The sequence below is a fragment of the Hibiscus syriacus genome, unplaced genomic scaffold (genome assembly GCF_006381635.1).
Source record: "Hibiscus syriacus cultivar Baekdansim isolate YM2019G1 unplaced genomic scaffold, ASM638163v2 tig00116964_pilon, whole genome shotgun sequence".
In the NCBI taxonomy this organism is placed as follows: Eukaryota; Viridiplantae; Streptophyta; class Magnoliopsida; order Malvales; family Malvaceae; genus Hibiscus; species Hibiscus syriacus.
In genome coordinates, this window is record NW_024063489.1 from 85,792 (window position 1) to 101,191 (window position 15,400).

At 36.0% G+C, this 15,400-nt stretch overlaps 1 protein-coding gene across 1 annotated transcript; it reads right to left on the reverse strand.

Moving 5' to 3' along the window:
* Nucleotides 1–201: 201 nt before the first annotated feature.
* LOC120191001 (probable transcription factor KAN4) lies at nucleotides 202–2,952 on the reverse strand. Its single transcript, XM_039194003.1, has 6 exons — nucleotides 1,950–2,952; nucleotides 1,755–1,831; nucleotides 1,619–1,655; nucleotides 1,262–1,412; nucleotides 495–582; nucleotides 202–381 (listed from the first exon to the last, which is right to left on the reverse strand). The coding sequence occupies exons 1-6, from the start codon at nucleotides 2,404–2,406 to the stop codon at nucleotides 208–210; spliced, it is 984 nt and encodes a 327-aa protein (XP_039049934.1). The 5' UTR covers nucleotides 2,407–2,952; the 3' UTR covers nucleotides 202–207.
* Between the last annotated feature and the right edge of the window lie 12,448 nt (nucleotides 2,953–15,400).

Consider the following 15,400-nt stretch of genomic DNA (forward strand, 5'->3'; position numbering starts at 1 on the left):
TAATATTCTAATCTTCTTTGTTTTTCATAATTCCATCAAAATTTCATGGCACAAAGGTGGCGATCCGACGACATTCACAAGGCTACAGACATTTTCTTTTCAGACAAAATTTAAAGAGCATGGAACAAGATAGTTCATGCAAGTTAGACATGCATTTCTACCCAAATTACAGGGAAAACATTATATTAGCTGGTTTTATTATGGTGTCTAACACCTGAGAAGAGTTAACTCATTTGAAGATTCAGCGTAGTCCATTTGCCAGCTTGGCCTTCCGAGGGTGAACTCTAGGTTAAGGAACATGTCTGAAGGTGACAAGGAGCCGGAATCTAATCTTTCCTTCATTCTATCCGGGACATGAAGTGCCGCCTTGTCCCCATCAACCTATGGCAAAACCAAAAGTTGATCATAAGATTGATAATCAACACAATGATAGCATTATTTGAACTTTCAAGTTTTCAACATGTTGGGTTTTGATTTCAGCGATACAATCATACCTTAGCCTTATTTGGCTCAAACGTCAAGCCGCTTCCATGGTTTGATATGCTCAAATTATTTGTCTCCGTTGAGGATAACCATGAACCGCTGCAAACAAGCAAGAAACGCCAACAAAAGAATTGTAAGAAACACCAAAATATTGCACTCTTATACCCCAGTAAAGATGTATACTGGAAACAGGGTCTTATTTGCAGTTCATTTCTAATTGTTTTATGGTGATTTATTCAAGATGGAACATATTGGACGCTGATATAAATTTCATAGGATTGATTGATTCTATCAAACAAAGCATGCAACTCTTTTTCAAACATATATAAGATATATTATACTGAGAAATTGTTTGGGAAAGTCAACGAAAAGAGGCAACAAACAGAAAAATACAATTAATTTATTAGTAGATAGAGATATAGGAATTAATTCGAAATCTAACGGGTGGAAATGCATGGATTTGTTTTTGGAATGGAACACGAAATAGCTTAGCTAGCCTAAAAAACCCTAGGTGATCTTCATCAAAATCTATGTACTCGTGACTAATAAAATGGCCTCATCTACCTCGTGGCACTAGGACCAAAGCTGTCCATGGCCTAGGATACATGTATATGCGAGCATGTACGATGGCTTTGGGTTAATCCATCCATTTAGATTAGGCTTATCGTATCCTTAACTTTGAGAAAATAGAGAAGACCATAATATTCAGCTTCTAACATAAAGAAACTAATTAAAAAGAAGAATAGTGAGAGAAGATGCTGCAGATATGCTGGATAACCTTTGGGTCCTTTGTGGTAGCGTTTGTGGTGAAGTTGTTGATAGTTTGAGAGAATAAGAAGCGTTAGGGTCAGCTTTTGCGGAAGATGGTGTTCCATCCGAATCAACAATCCCCATCCTTTGGTTCAAACTCATGTCTGTCTGCCCTTGACCTGAAACACCCAACAAATAATTCATATTTTAGATTTTAGCTACACTCTAATAAATCCAAATGGTTCTGGTTTAGTTGGGAATAGTGCATCAGATGATATAACTTTCTGTCATACTTGGTCATAAAAGTTTGGTCTCAAACAAAGAGAAACAAATAATAGAAGAGAAATAAAAATGATAATAGTCCTTTGAGGCGGGATCCAATTACCTGGTCCTTTGTCGGTAATCCTCACTGTTCTATACATCTGCATGAACACAGAACACACACAGAGAAGAAAATAAGAAAAAAAGTCTATATTTCTACATAAGTTGAAAGAATTTAAGAATTCCCAAAGTAATCCCACCTGCAAGTGACTCTTCACATGAGCTAGGGTTAGATCCTTGACATTCATCAACTCTAAGACTGATTTTGGTGTTGCTCCTGTGACAGTTGCCAATACAAATATGTAAGCTTGATATGTTTTTTTCTTTCAAAATAAAGATATCTATTTTCGGTATTTTGCAGTAACAGGAAAAGGGGGGAAAAAGAAGTAAATTACTTTCATGGCCTCCAAGCAGCTGGACTGCATGAACAAAATGGGCATGGAGTGTTGTAGTCCATCTCATTCTGGGAGCTCTGACGCTTCTTTTCACAGTTCCATTGATCATTCTTGCATATCTCTTGAAATCACGACCACATATTTGAGGCTGATAATGCTGCTGATGAAGGTTTCTTGGTTGCTGCAAATGGGGATAACCCAAATCTGCTTTTTCGAACCCTAAGCTCAAAGTCGGTTCTCCAAGAAATGGATTACCGTATCCATTTTCACGGCTCAAATCGCTTCCGCTACTTCCAGAATCAGTCGCCGAGCTCCTATCACTATAGATTGATTTTCCTGATAAAACATCGTAAACCATTTCCTTAGCTTTACAATCTGAAACAGATGGTGGGCTAATCTGCAAGGATAGATCAGACAAAGGTGCAGTTCTCATTATGGTATTTGAGCTTATGAACATAAAGAAGAGGTGAAGATCTTAGTCAAAAAGCCCCTGGAGGATGTGTTAACAGAGACAAGATATTAGAATAGGGAGAATGAATGAAGGGAAGCGTAAGCAAAACACTGCCAAAACAAGAAAAAAGAGAAGAAAATCGACAGGAAAAGTGGGTTTAAAACTTCGAAGTTAAACAAACGAAGAGAGCCGAAAAGGAAGGCAAGGAAAGTGTTGTGATTATATCATGAGTGCCACATGATTAAGTTGCATGGTGTGTGAATCTTGAAAGAGGGAGCGTGTGAAGAGAAATATAGGCTTTTTAGTAGGATCTGTCTAGGTTTTATAGAAAAAGAAAAAATATTGCAGAGACTACAACCATTAAGCAGTCAGATTAAACAATAAAGGAAAGAATTGCAGGTGAAGAGAAAGTAAATAATCAGAGTTGTTTTTGGGGATGCTAGTTTTAAGGAAAAGATCGTAAAAAGGGCAACTTATGTATTTAAAGATGCAGAGAAAGATCAGACACCTTTCCTCCCTTGCACAGAGAAAGAGAAAGGGAGTGAAGGAAGAAGGTGCCTTATTTTCCATTATCTTTTGTAACGGGGAATGAAAAAAGAGGTGCCAAAAAACCAGCCATGAGCCAGGGATATTTTGGAATTCGAAAAAAAAAGGTTATTATTCAAGCTTAAAGCATCACAATACTATTATTTTCTACTTAAAAGGGTTAATTCCTATTTTATAAAATTATAAAAATGACTTAAACTTCATATTTGAAAAAAATGTAATGATTAAAATTCAGAAAAAAACATACAATTTGTTAAATTATGTATATTATTAAAAAAAATACAATTATAAATAAAAAATATATAAACATTTAAATATATTTAATTATATATATATATATATATATATATTATTTCAATAATATAATAATCAAATAATCTCAGTCCATATATATATATATTTGAAATGGAAATTTGAGTCTATATCATATAACTTTTTATTTTTCTTCCTTCTAATGTAATAATATCCTAACTTTTCCTAAAACTAGAATATTCTGGGTTTAAATTTTCTTGCACAGATTGACTGGCAAAGCAGGCAGGGCCAAAAATACTTATCCCCTAAAGCTCAAACTATGCAGCTGCTTTAATTTATTACTAGCTCTTTTCTACATGCAGACGACGCATATATAAGCCCTATTAGATGTATACAGTTTGTTTTTTACCTCCACTCTTTGAAAGCCTACTGCCTAAACACACGATGTTATGCTTTTAGCTGTTTTTGTGACGTTGATAATTAAGCACAATTTTATTTCCATGCCACATATACCAAAACATACTTACCCTTTCTTCCATGCTTATAAAAAAATCAGATTTGCAGGAGGTTTTATGCTTAAAAACAGAAACAGTGAGTGCAAAAAGCGACAAATAGAGAGCAATTAATAGTGGGGTTTTAGGTTTAACCCCACCTCTTAAATGTTGATTAAAAACTGACCGTACTTGCCAACTCGGGTCGAACTGATGAGGCTTTTACTAGGAATTGGAAGTTTGGGGTAAAAGGAAAAACTTGCAAGTCTTGTGAGTGGGGAGGTGTTAGGGCACGTTGGGAAACCGGAAATGAGCATGGATCGAGCTGTACACGTGCGAAGAAGTTAAGTGTGGGGGAATGATTACGAAGGTGTAGTAAGAAGGAGAGAAGGAATATGGAGAAAGGCTAGCATGGCCTAATTAAAGAGACGAGTTAGCGGTGTCAGGTTTGTTGGGGTGTCCGGCGACACCAGGGTTGCAGACCCACATGCATACTCTTCCCTTGGCCCCCGCCCTATATTTCATTTATGTTTTCCTCTATTCTTTTCTAACGCGCCCATATTATTATTAGGCGATTTGACCAAACTAATATTGTTTAACCGAATATTTACTTTTTTAGCACCGTTTGATATATATTTTTCGAAGTGGCACTCTTTCGGTTGCGCTGGAGAAAGACGCGTTCCTGGGGACATGCTTTATCCGAGTTTTCGCTGAGTTGGATGTCACGTGTGGAAGGCGCATCCCCGGGGACGCACCTTCACGGGATTCTGATGACTCGACTGCCACATGTGGAAGGCGCATCCCCGGGGACGCGCCTTCCTTTAAATGCCATAAATGCCCCTATCCGTTTTCCCTAACTACCCCTCCTCCTCCCCTATATAAACCCCCTCAACCCTCCCTCATTCTTCACACCAAAATCATATTCTCCTCTCTTATATAACTTAAATTCTCCAACTATTTGAGTTTTAAATTTTTTTATTAGTGGTAAGAAATTTATTTTTATGTTAGTATTTTTTAAATAGTTATTATATTTTATATTAATATATTTATATAAATATTATTTTTTTATTAAAATAATATTTATATAATTATTATTTATTTAGAATTATTAATTTTTTTTGTGCTAATTATATTGTTTTGTCTACAGTTATAATGGAAAACGAAATGCTGCTGCGATTGGATGTTGATCATATCTCCAGACATTTTAGCGATATGGTAATATTTTTTATAATTAATGTTAATATTTAAATTTATTTTTAATTTAAAGTTATTATGAATTTATATTAATTTTAATTTTTTATAATGTATATTATTTAGGATACTGATCGTATTTTAGAGACTTTTATTAAAAATCCACGTATACCGACACCGGAACGTATTTTACCATATTTGGCTTCTGCCGGGTTCGGGTATATTGCAACAATCATTGGCGGTTGCAAACTCGAACATGTCCTAATTTCTGCACTGATTGAGAGGTGGAGGCCCGAGACACACACTTTTCACCTTCCATGTGGAGAGGCCACAATTACATTGGAGGATATCTCTATGCATCTGGGGCTTCCCGTCGACGGAAATATGATGTGTGGTATGGTGGATGGTGATTGCCAGTCAATGTGCATTGATTACCTTGGAGCTGCTCCGCCAGAGTTTAATGGAGGTAGAATAGCTTTATTTTGGTTAAAAGCTAATTTTGAGGTTTTAAATGAAAATGCTTCAGAGGATCAAGCAAAGGCATGTGCTCGGGCATATATTCTACGAATAATTGGAGGAATATTGATGCCCGACAAATCTCGCAACCAGGTGCATTGTATGTGGTTGCGGCATCTGATCGATTTTGATGAAGCTGGAAGATATAGTTGGGGCGTTGCAGTTTTGACATTTCTCTTTAGAGAAATGTGTCGGGCGACGAATTATAAGAAAATGGCTATCGGTTGATGTCTCTTGCTTCTACAATCATGGGTGTGGTTCTGCATGCCTTTCTTATGCCCGATCGTGAATGAACCATACGTACTCCTCTTATTGTTGAGGTAATTTTCGAACTAAATTTTGATTTAAATATTTTTAATTAAATAGGGTGATATTTAGTTTATATTATATTTCATAGGTGGTCGATGAAAAGAAAGAACTATAAAAGTATACCTATTGGGTTAGAGGAAATTCGTTTACTTATTGATATGAAAGCTGGGTCTGAGGTATGTTTTTAAATCTGTTTAAATATTAATATTTTAATTTAAAATGCTAGATATAATTAGAATATTTTATTTATTTGAATTGTATATTTATATTTCAGTTTCAGTGGATACCTTATGCGAGCGATGAAGTGAATGCTTGCATCCCACCCCACCTTAGTGGGTCATTAGAGGTATGGATGTCGGTTATACCTCTTATATGTTATGCTATTATTGAGTGGCATCCAGTTGATCGTATGCTCCGCCAGTATGGTTGTACGCAATATATTCCTGGAGCACCTAGGAATTTAGACTACGTGCATAACATAGATAGACGAGGAAAGAAAGAGGTTAATTGGGTGGTGAGACACAGAGATTGGATTGCGCTTTGGGAGAACTGATATGCACTGTTGGCCCCTCGACAATATTACGCTGAAATTGGTCATATGGTTACGGATAACTATATGGACTGGTTTAATGAAAATGTGAAGCCGTTTCTACTTTCGGTGGAAGCACGAGGGGTTAGCATTCCTAGGCACCGAGAAAGACATCAACCGTCTCAATATCATCGTCCCCCGACGCGTGTACGGAGAGAAGGCGCTACCAGTTCTGCATCAGTCCCACCACAACATCCTTATCCGCCGATGTCGCAGGGGTACATGCCCAGCCCTCCACTTCATATGCCAAGCCCACCAGTTCATATGTCATCTCCGCATGGTTATATTCCGAGCCCGCAGGGTTACATTCCTAGCCCGCCAGGTTACATGCCTAGCCCGCAGGGTTTTATACCATATGGAGGTGCATATGCGACTAAGTTTAATGATCCAGCATATGGTTCATATGCATCTTATTTGGCTGGTGGTGCTACTCTGCAGACACCTCAATCTCCATCTGGATCACAGACATCGATGCCAATGTTTCCACAGTTTTCACAGTTCCTGAGGAGCGGTGGGATTGTTACTAGCACTCTTCAAGGGTCGTTATTTTATACAGGCCCTTCAGCCTCTTCAGCGTCATCTACACCAAATGAAGAAAATGCTGATGATGATGATAGTGAAGATGAAGAGACTGAATAACAAGTTCCACGAAGAAATCCTCCACGAAATAGACAACCACCGCCATGTGGAACTCATTCGAGAAGACGACATCGGTGATCCAGTTGTATTTTAATGTTATTTAAATAGTTATATTTCAGAATTTTATGTAATTTGGTTATGTTATTTAAATGTTTCATGGTTGTTACATACATATTTTTAATGTTATTTTTTATTCACATTTAACATTAAATGTTTGATAAATGTTTTTAAAATACAAATTATATTATTCGAAATTTAAAATAAAAATAAAAATAATATTATTCAAAATTTAAAATTAAAATATAAATTATAGTATTCGAAATTTAACATTAAATTTCAACTTAATATTCCAATTGTATTCGAAATTAAAAGTTATATTCCAATTACAGTTCACAATACTTAAATTGAAATTAAATTTATCCATACATATGATTTTATCATTAACATATATATTAAAACGTATACATTAAAATCAACTTATCACTTCACATTTATTCGTAAAAACATCTCGATGCTCATTCCATACAATTTCAGTGTCACAATCAACTTATCACTTCACATTTATTTAATTTGCCCATAACATTTTATCTAATTTATTCAAACTTCACATAACGTTTTAATTTAAGTTATGAACTTAAATTAATCTATATGTAAAATTTATTCTTAACTTGCTGAACTTTTAAAAGAAGTTAAATTTTGGTTATAATTTACCTGATTTCACAATCCATCTAGTGTCCCCGAGGGACATGAATGACATAATAAGGCAATGATAACATATTCTCTGACAAAATAAAAGAAGGCGCCCCCCCGAGAACGCGCCTTCAAGTCCCCTGAGAAATAATAAGTATTGATATGAATAGTGTCCCCGAGGGACATGAGTGACATAATAGGGCAATGATAACATATTCTCTGACAAAATAATAGAAGGCGCCCCCCGGGAACGCGCCTTCAAGTCCCCTGAGAAATAATAGGTACTGATATGAATAGTGTCCCCGAGAGACATGAGTGACATAATAGGGCAATGATAACATATTCTCTGACAAAATAATGGAAGGCGCGCCCCCGGGAATGCGTCTTCAAGTCCCTTGAGAAATAATAGGTACTGATATGAATAGTGTCCCCGAGGGACATGAGTGACATAATAGGGCAATGATAACATATTCTCTGACAAAATAATAGAATGCGCGTCCCCGGGAACGCGCCTTCAAGTCCCCTGAGAAATAATAGGTACTGATATGAATAATGTCCCTGAGGGACATGAGTGACATAATAGGGCAATGATAACATATTCTCTGACAAAATAATGGAAGGCGCGCCCCCAGGAACGCGTCTTCAAGTCCCTTGAGAAATAATAGGTACTGATATGAATAGTGTCCCCGAGGGACATGAGTGACATAATAAGGCAATGATAACATATTCTTTGACAAAATAATGGAAGGCGCGTCCCCGGGAACGCGCCTTTAAGTCCCCTGAGAAATAATAGGTACTGATATGAATAGTGTCCCAGAGGGACATGAGTGACATAATAGGGCATTGATAACATATTCTCTGACAAAATAATAGAAGGCGCGCCCCCGGGAACGCGTCTTCAAGTCCCCTGAGAAATAATAGGTACTGATATGAATAGTGTCCCGAGGGACATGAGTGACATAATAGGGCAATGATAACATATTCTCTGACAAAATAATAGAAGGTGCCCCCGGGAACGCGCCTTCAAGTCCCCTGAGAAATAATAGGTACTGATATGAATAGTGTCCCCGAGGGACATGAGTGACATAATAGGGCAATGATAACATATTCTCTGACAAAATAATGGAAGGCGCGCCCCCGGGAACGCGCCTTCAAGTCCCCTGAGAAATAATAGGTACTGATATGAATAGTATCCCTGAGGGACATGAGTGACATAATAGGGCAATGATAACATATTCTCTGACAAAATAATGGAAGGCGCGTCCCCGGGAACGCGCCTTTAAGTCCCCTGAGAAATAATAGGTACTGATATGAATAGTGTCTCCGAGGGACATAAGTGACATAATAGGGCAATGATAACATATTCTCTGACAAAATAATAGAAGGCGTGCCCCCGGGAGCGCGTCTTCAAGTCCCCTGAGAAATAATAGGTACTGATATGAATAGTGTCCCCGAGGGACATGAGTAACATAATAGGGCAATGATAACATATTCTCTGACAAAATAATAGAAGGCGCACCCCCGGGAACATGCCTTCAAGTCCCTTGAGAAATAATAGGTACTGATATGAATAGTGTCCCCGAGGGACATGAGTGACATAATAGGGCAATGATAACATATTCTCTGACAAAATAATAGAAGGCGCGTCCCCGGGAACGCGCCTTCAAGTCCCCTGAGAAATAATAGGAACTTATATGAATAGTGTCCCCGAGGGACATGAGTGACATAATAGGGCAATGATAACATATTCTCTGACAAAATAATGGAAGGCGCGCCCCCGGGAACGCGCCTTCACGTGAATAGTACCCCGATTATAGACACTATTATATGCAACGTATTATAAACTTTCAAAACAAACTTCAGTTCACAAGCTTTCAAATTCTCAAATTCCCAAACTCCAAATTCTCAAATTCTCTGAAAATGAGTCGTCTTTCTACTGTTGTTTTGTATGATGGAGAAATTAAGGAAGCTGAAGAAGGGGTTGTTTTTGAGTCAGATCATTATATTCCCTTAACCTTGAAGAGAAACTTCACAATTGAGGAGTTAATCACAAAAATTTCGTTAAAGATTCGTGTAGCAGGCCAGAGAAGACTATCTTCACTTCAGTACAGATTTCGTACTGAACTTTTTCCGCTCACGTATACATCATTTTAGCTTTCAAACAATGATGATGTTTCTATGATGGTTGATGCTCATATGGGGAGTTCACAATCTCTTATTGAAATGTATGCCACTTTTATTGAGGTTCGTGCAACTCGTGGTCTCTCATATTTCTCTCATTTTGGCATTGCATATCAAGTTGATAGCCTGACACAACTGATCTGTAATGATTTCACATCATTAATGGCGGATTCAACGCCAGATGTCATGCCATCAAATTCAATAGGAAGGCATTCATCTGCAACTTCTTATGATCTCAACCCACATGGCTTCACCAATAATCCATATGGAAACATCTCTTCTACTTCAAGGGGCAAACATTCATCTGCCAATGTTTTCGACTTACATATGGAAATGCCAACGAGACAGCAGTCTATTCACATCCCACATGATACAATGACTTCAAGTTCAAGGGGAGGACACGCAAGCATGAACTTATTTGACCTCAACATTGGATTATCGGAGGAACCCTCATCTCTACCAGAAGAACCTCTTCGGGAGCCAGGTGCAGATGGTGCTGAAACGGGATTATTCGTTGAACCTGACTCACCACAGTTTAACGTACATTCTGATGATGACGAGAATGACGTTCCGATAAATACAACACCAGCCAAACTTCCTGCACATATGTATGAGGCTGATTATGATGCAATGTATGAGCCTGAATTTCCAGATCTTCCTGATGTTGGCAACTATGGACTTCAATCATCAGTCAATGACGGTAATTTACATATTTGAATGGAGTTTGCATCGAATGATGAAGCAATGATGGCAATAAAGAGTTACAATATTCGTAACTCAGTTCAGTCCCGAGTTGATCAATCTAACACGGAGAAATATGTCTGCTACTGCATCCAACGTGACAACGGATGTCAATGGATGATCCGTGTATCAAAGAGGAAGAACAACTTGTGGGAACTAACCAGATACAATGGTCCTCATACATGTTGTGCAAGAGGTATAAACCAGGATCATCCCAACTTGGACTCCAACATTATTTGCCAAGAAATCATGCCCATTGTGAAGCAAAGCTCTCATATAGCTGTTGCAGTGTTGATTTCTGCTATACAGTCACAATATGGGTACACTGTCTCATATAAAAAAGCGTGGTTGGCAAAACAGAATGCCTTTTGCAAACTTCATGGCGAATGGGATTCCTCTTACAACGAGATGCCCAGTTGGTTTCATGTTGTGCAAAGACTTAATCCCGTGATAATTGTTGAGTTCGAAACTCAATATCATTACGTGAATGATCGAATGGTTCGCGATCGCTGCCAATTTTACTGTATCTTTTGGACTTACCCTCAGTGTATTAATGCAGTTAAGTACTGTAAACCAGTTGTCCAAATTGATTGTACTTTCTTGTATGGGAAATACAAGCAAGTTTTATTATTGGTTGTGGTCCAAGATGGAAACCACAATATTTTTCCTGTTGCGTTTGCCCTCGTTCAAGGAGAAGACACTGAGTCTTGGGTTTTTTTCCTTAAAAATTTACGTTTACATGTTGTCACCAGGGAACGAGTATGCATTATTTCAGACCGATGAGCCGGGATAAAAGCAGCAATGGACTCTTTGGGTACAATGTATAGACCTCCACATGTTCAACATCGTTATTGTGTCCGTCATTTGCTGCAAACTATTACGGAAAATACAAGAAGAACGATGAATGTCAGTTAGTCGTGCGGATGGGTATGTTACTTTTTCCCAATTTTTCTATCAATTTCTTATTGCTTATTTTTACTTCATATTAACTATTACATATTCCTAATGGCTTAGGTTACAAACTCTTACCTCAAAGGTTTGAGTCGATGCTACAAGAGTTGTTTGGCAAAAATGAGAAGGGGTGCGAGTATATTATGGACATCAGCAAAGAAGTGTGGATAAATGCATATGACGGGGGGTATCGCTATGGTCATATGACAACAAACTTGGCTGAAGCAATAAATTTAACCTTAAAGGGGGCGCGTCATTTACCAGTCACGGCATTGGTTAAAACGACTTATTTTCGTTTGGGTTAACTCTTTGCAAAGATCGGTGGACAAGCTCTTACTTGGATGCAAAACGGTCATATTTACCACCCAAGACTAGTAGTTGATTTACAAAAAAAAGTGGCTGCATCAAATGGGATGTTAGTTACAAATTTTTCTCGCACCCGTGAATTGTTTCGTGTAACCGAAATGCCACGTCCGCTGTAAGGGATTGAAGCTAACTCTTTCAGAGTTAATCTGCAAGAGAGGTAGTGCGATTGTGGTTTCTTTCAAGCACTCAAATATCCATGCTTTCATATCATTGCAGCTTGCTCACATTCGTATTTGGACTACAAAAATTATTTTGATCCCGTATACCAACTTTCACAAGTATTCAAGGTATATGAATTTGAGTTTCTGCCCATAGGAAACGAAAGAGACCCAAATGAGACCCAAAAACGATGTGAGCATTGTAGAAACATCGGGCACAATAGAAAAAAATGTCCAGCTCTGTTATCATCATATAACCGTTAACTCTTATGTAATTAATATTGTATTTAAATGAATGTTTTTGTTTCTAATAATTTAATGTTATTGCATTTTATATAATTTGTCAATGTATGTACACTTAAATAATTTTTTTTAACTTTTAAATACATAAATATTTTCAATATATTTATTTAATATAATAATTAATATTATTAGTTATAATTTTTTTAAAATATAATAATAATTCCACCTTCTAAATAGAGAAAAATATTAAATTAAACAAATTAAAAGTTATTAAAAAATTTATTTATACGATGACACATTTCATGTTCTGATTGAAGGATTAAATTTATTAAATTAAATTTTCAATAAGACTAAATTCATAAAATATGTAAGTCTTTAAGATTAAATGTGTAATTATACTAATTTATTAACTTATGCATCAATATTTTCGTTAAATATTGATAAGAGATGACCAGATTGATAATATTTAAATAATTAACTGATAAAATTAATAGATCGATAATCAAAATAAAAAATAACAATATAATCATATGTGTAATATTATAATTTCATACATTTTTCCTATAACTACAATAAAATCAAAACTGGTTTTCATATATTGTTCTATCATATTAATGTAGATAATTCACTCCACCTTTAACACACATTAACAAAATACATTTGATAATTCTTACATTATAATCGAAACACTTTACATAATATATTACTAATTTATAATAATAATAATAATAATAATAATAATAAAATATTTATTATTAAACAAAATACCAGCGTGGCAATCGAGTCATCAGAATCCCGTGAATGCGCATCTCCGGGGATGAGCCTTCCACACGTGGCATCTAACTCAGCGAAAACCCGGGTAAAGCGCGACCCCGGGGATGCGCCTTTCGCCAGCTCAGCCGAAAGGGGGTCATTTGGGGAAATATATATCAAACGGTGCTAAAAAGGTAAATATTCGGTTAAATAATGTCAGTTTGGTTAAATCGCCTTATTATTAGGGTAAAGTACACAAATGGTCTTTCAACTGTAGGGGTTGTTTTGTTCAGTCTTCCGACTATTAAAAGTTATAAAATGATTATATGACTATTCATATGCTCTAAATTGACTAAGATATGATAAAATCAAATTCTAGAACTATTTGAGTTGTATTTTATAGATTGACTATTTGTTTACATTTATATAATCAATATAGTACTTGAAAGCAATGTGGTACCACTAGACATTATTAAAATATTTCAGCTTATACGACCATCAATTTTTAACGGAAAATGATGAGTTTAGAACATATGAATAGTCAGATGATCATTTAAAAATGTTTAATAGTCAAATATAATCTTTAATAAGCTTATTTTTTAGGGATTATATGTTCTTATAAATCTTGGAATGTCAACTTAAACCATGTATGCAAAAGAACATGTGCTTTGATGCTCTGTTTTGAAAACCGGATCGGACCGGTCGGTTCAACCGGTTCAACCGGGAACCGTTGCTTAGTTCGGTTCAATCTAAACCGGTTGAACCGCTATTAGTGAATCGGTCAGAACCGCTGAACCATTCGAACCAGACCGGCTGAAAACCAGAAAAAACTGAAAAAAACTGGGATTTTTGTTTTTTAAAAAAAAAAAAAATTAAAGCAAACAACGTCGTTTGTTAAACGAGCCAAGTCGAACTCGAGTATTGCTGAGCTCGACTCGAACTTGAAAACTTTAAAAGTAAGCTCAACTCAACTCAAACTCACAAGCTAAAAATTATCAAGTTCAACTCAAACTCGAAATATAATATTGAAACTTGAACTCAAAAAGGCTTGAAATAAAAAAAATTAGAAGCTCGATTGAAGCCTAAAATTCGAGCTTGATTGAAGTGAAAGAATAGTTCACTCAATGCTCACCAAAAGGCTCCATGATTTTGAATGCCAAATTACCTCTATTATTTATAGAAGTTAGTTGTGATGCGCTTCTATGTTTCTTAGCAATGTGAGATTGTTTTGTTCTCATATTTTTTACTCTTTAGACTTTTGGGATGTTCTTCTATGTTTCTTAGTCATGTGAGATTGTTTAAAAAAAATAAACCAAACAATATCATTTTGTTATGATTTTTTTAACCCCAAATTTATTTTTTAATTATAGTTATATAATTATATTTATTATTTAATATGTTTTACCTTAAATATTATGTTGTAGTTAATTTGAATCATTTTGTTTAACTTGATTTTATGGTTTTTAACTTATATATGTTATGACTTGCTTTGAATATGACTTGTGATATAAAAAATTATTTTTTATTAAATATTTTTGGTTTTTTTATTTAATTTTTTAAATAATTATGACGTCGTCCTGTTCTTCCGACTGGTCAGATCGGTTCGACCGGTTAAACCATTAAACCGGTAGCATGACCGGTTCGCTAACCGGTCCGGTTCTGAAAACCATGCTTTGATGGCAAGGTCAGGAGCGCGTGTAAAAAACGTGAGAAGAAAAGCAAGTAAAAACTCGAAGACGATGCCCAAACTCGAAACGTTCAATTCAACGGGTAGTATTTGTCTAATATGCAATCTTTCCTTAGTGCCCAATATTCCCTTCCCGGCTCCAAATATTCTGTATTCAACGTTAAAAAATCCTGCTGTACAGTACCCCAATCCTCCCGCGCGTGGAAAACGTACATCCATTTTTAAAGAAAATATATATCTGTAGTTTTTAAAACTTTTATAAGAATATGTGAAAATAAATACGTATCTTTTTATTCTTTATAAATAAATATTGCGACTAGTTAAAAAATCAAAATAAGAAATGATCATCCAACTCAGTTGGTAGAGCACAAGGCTCTTAATTTTAGGGTCGTGGTATCGAGTTTCACGGAGGGCATTTTATAATTTGGAGGTCTCTTACGGAAGTTGCTCTCAACTCGGCGTTGGGGGCAACCTACTATCTTACCTTCCCTTACCCCATTACATATGAGAATAAGGGTCAACTAATTTTTTAAAAAATAAAAATAAATACTAAGGTATAATTTTAAAAAAATGAATCTACACTTGTTACCGATATATAAATTAAAGAATAATGAGGTAATAAATAAAAAAGATCATATTCTTCGGCGTCAACATGGTTCTTATCACGTGAGCGTTAGTGTATGTTTGAAGCTCTTTG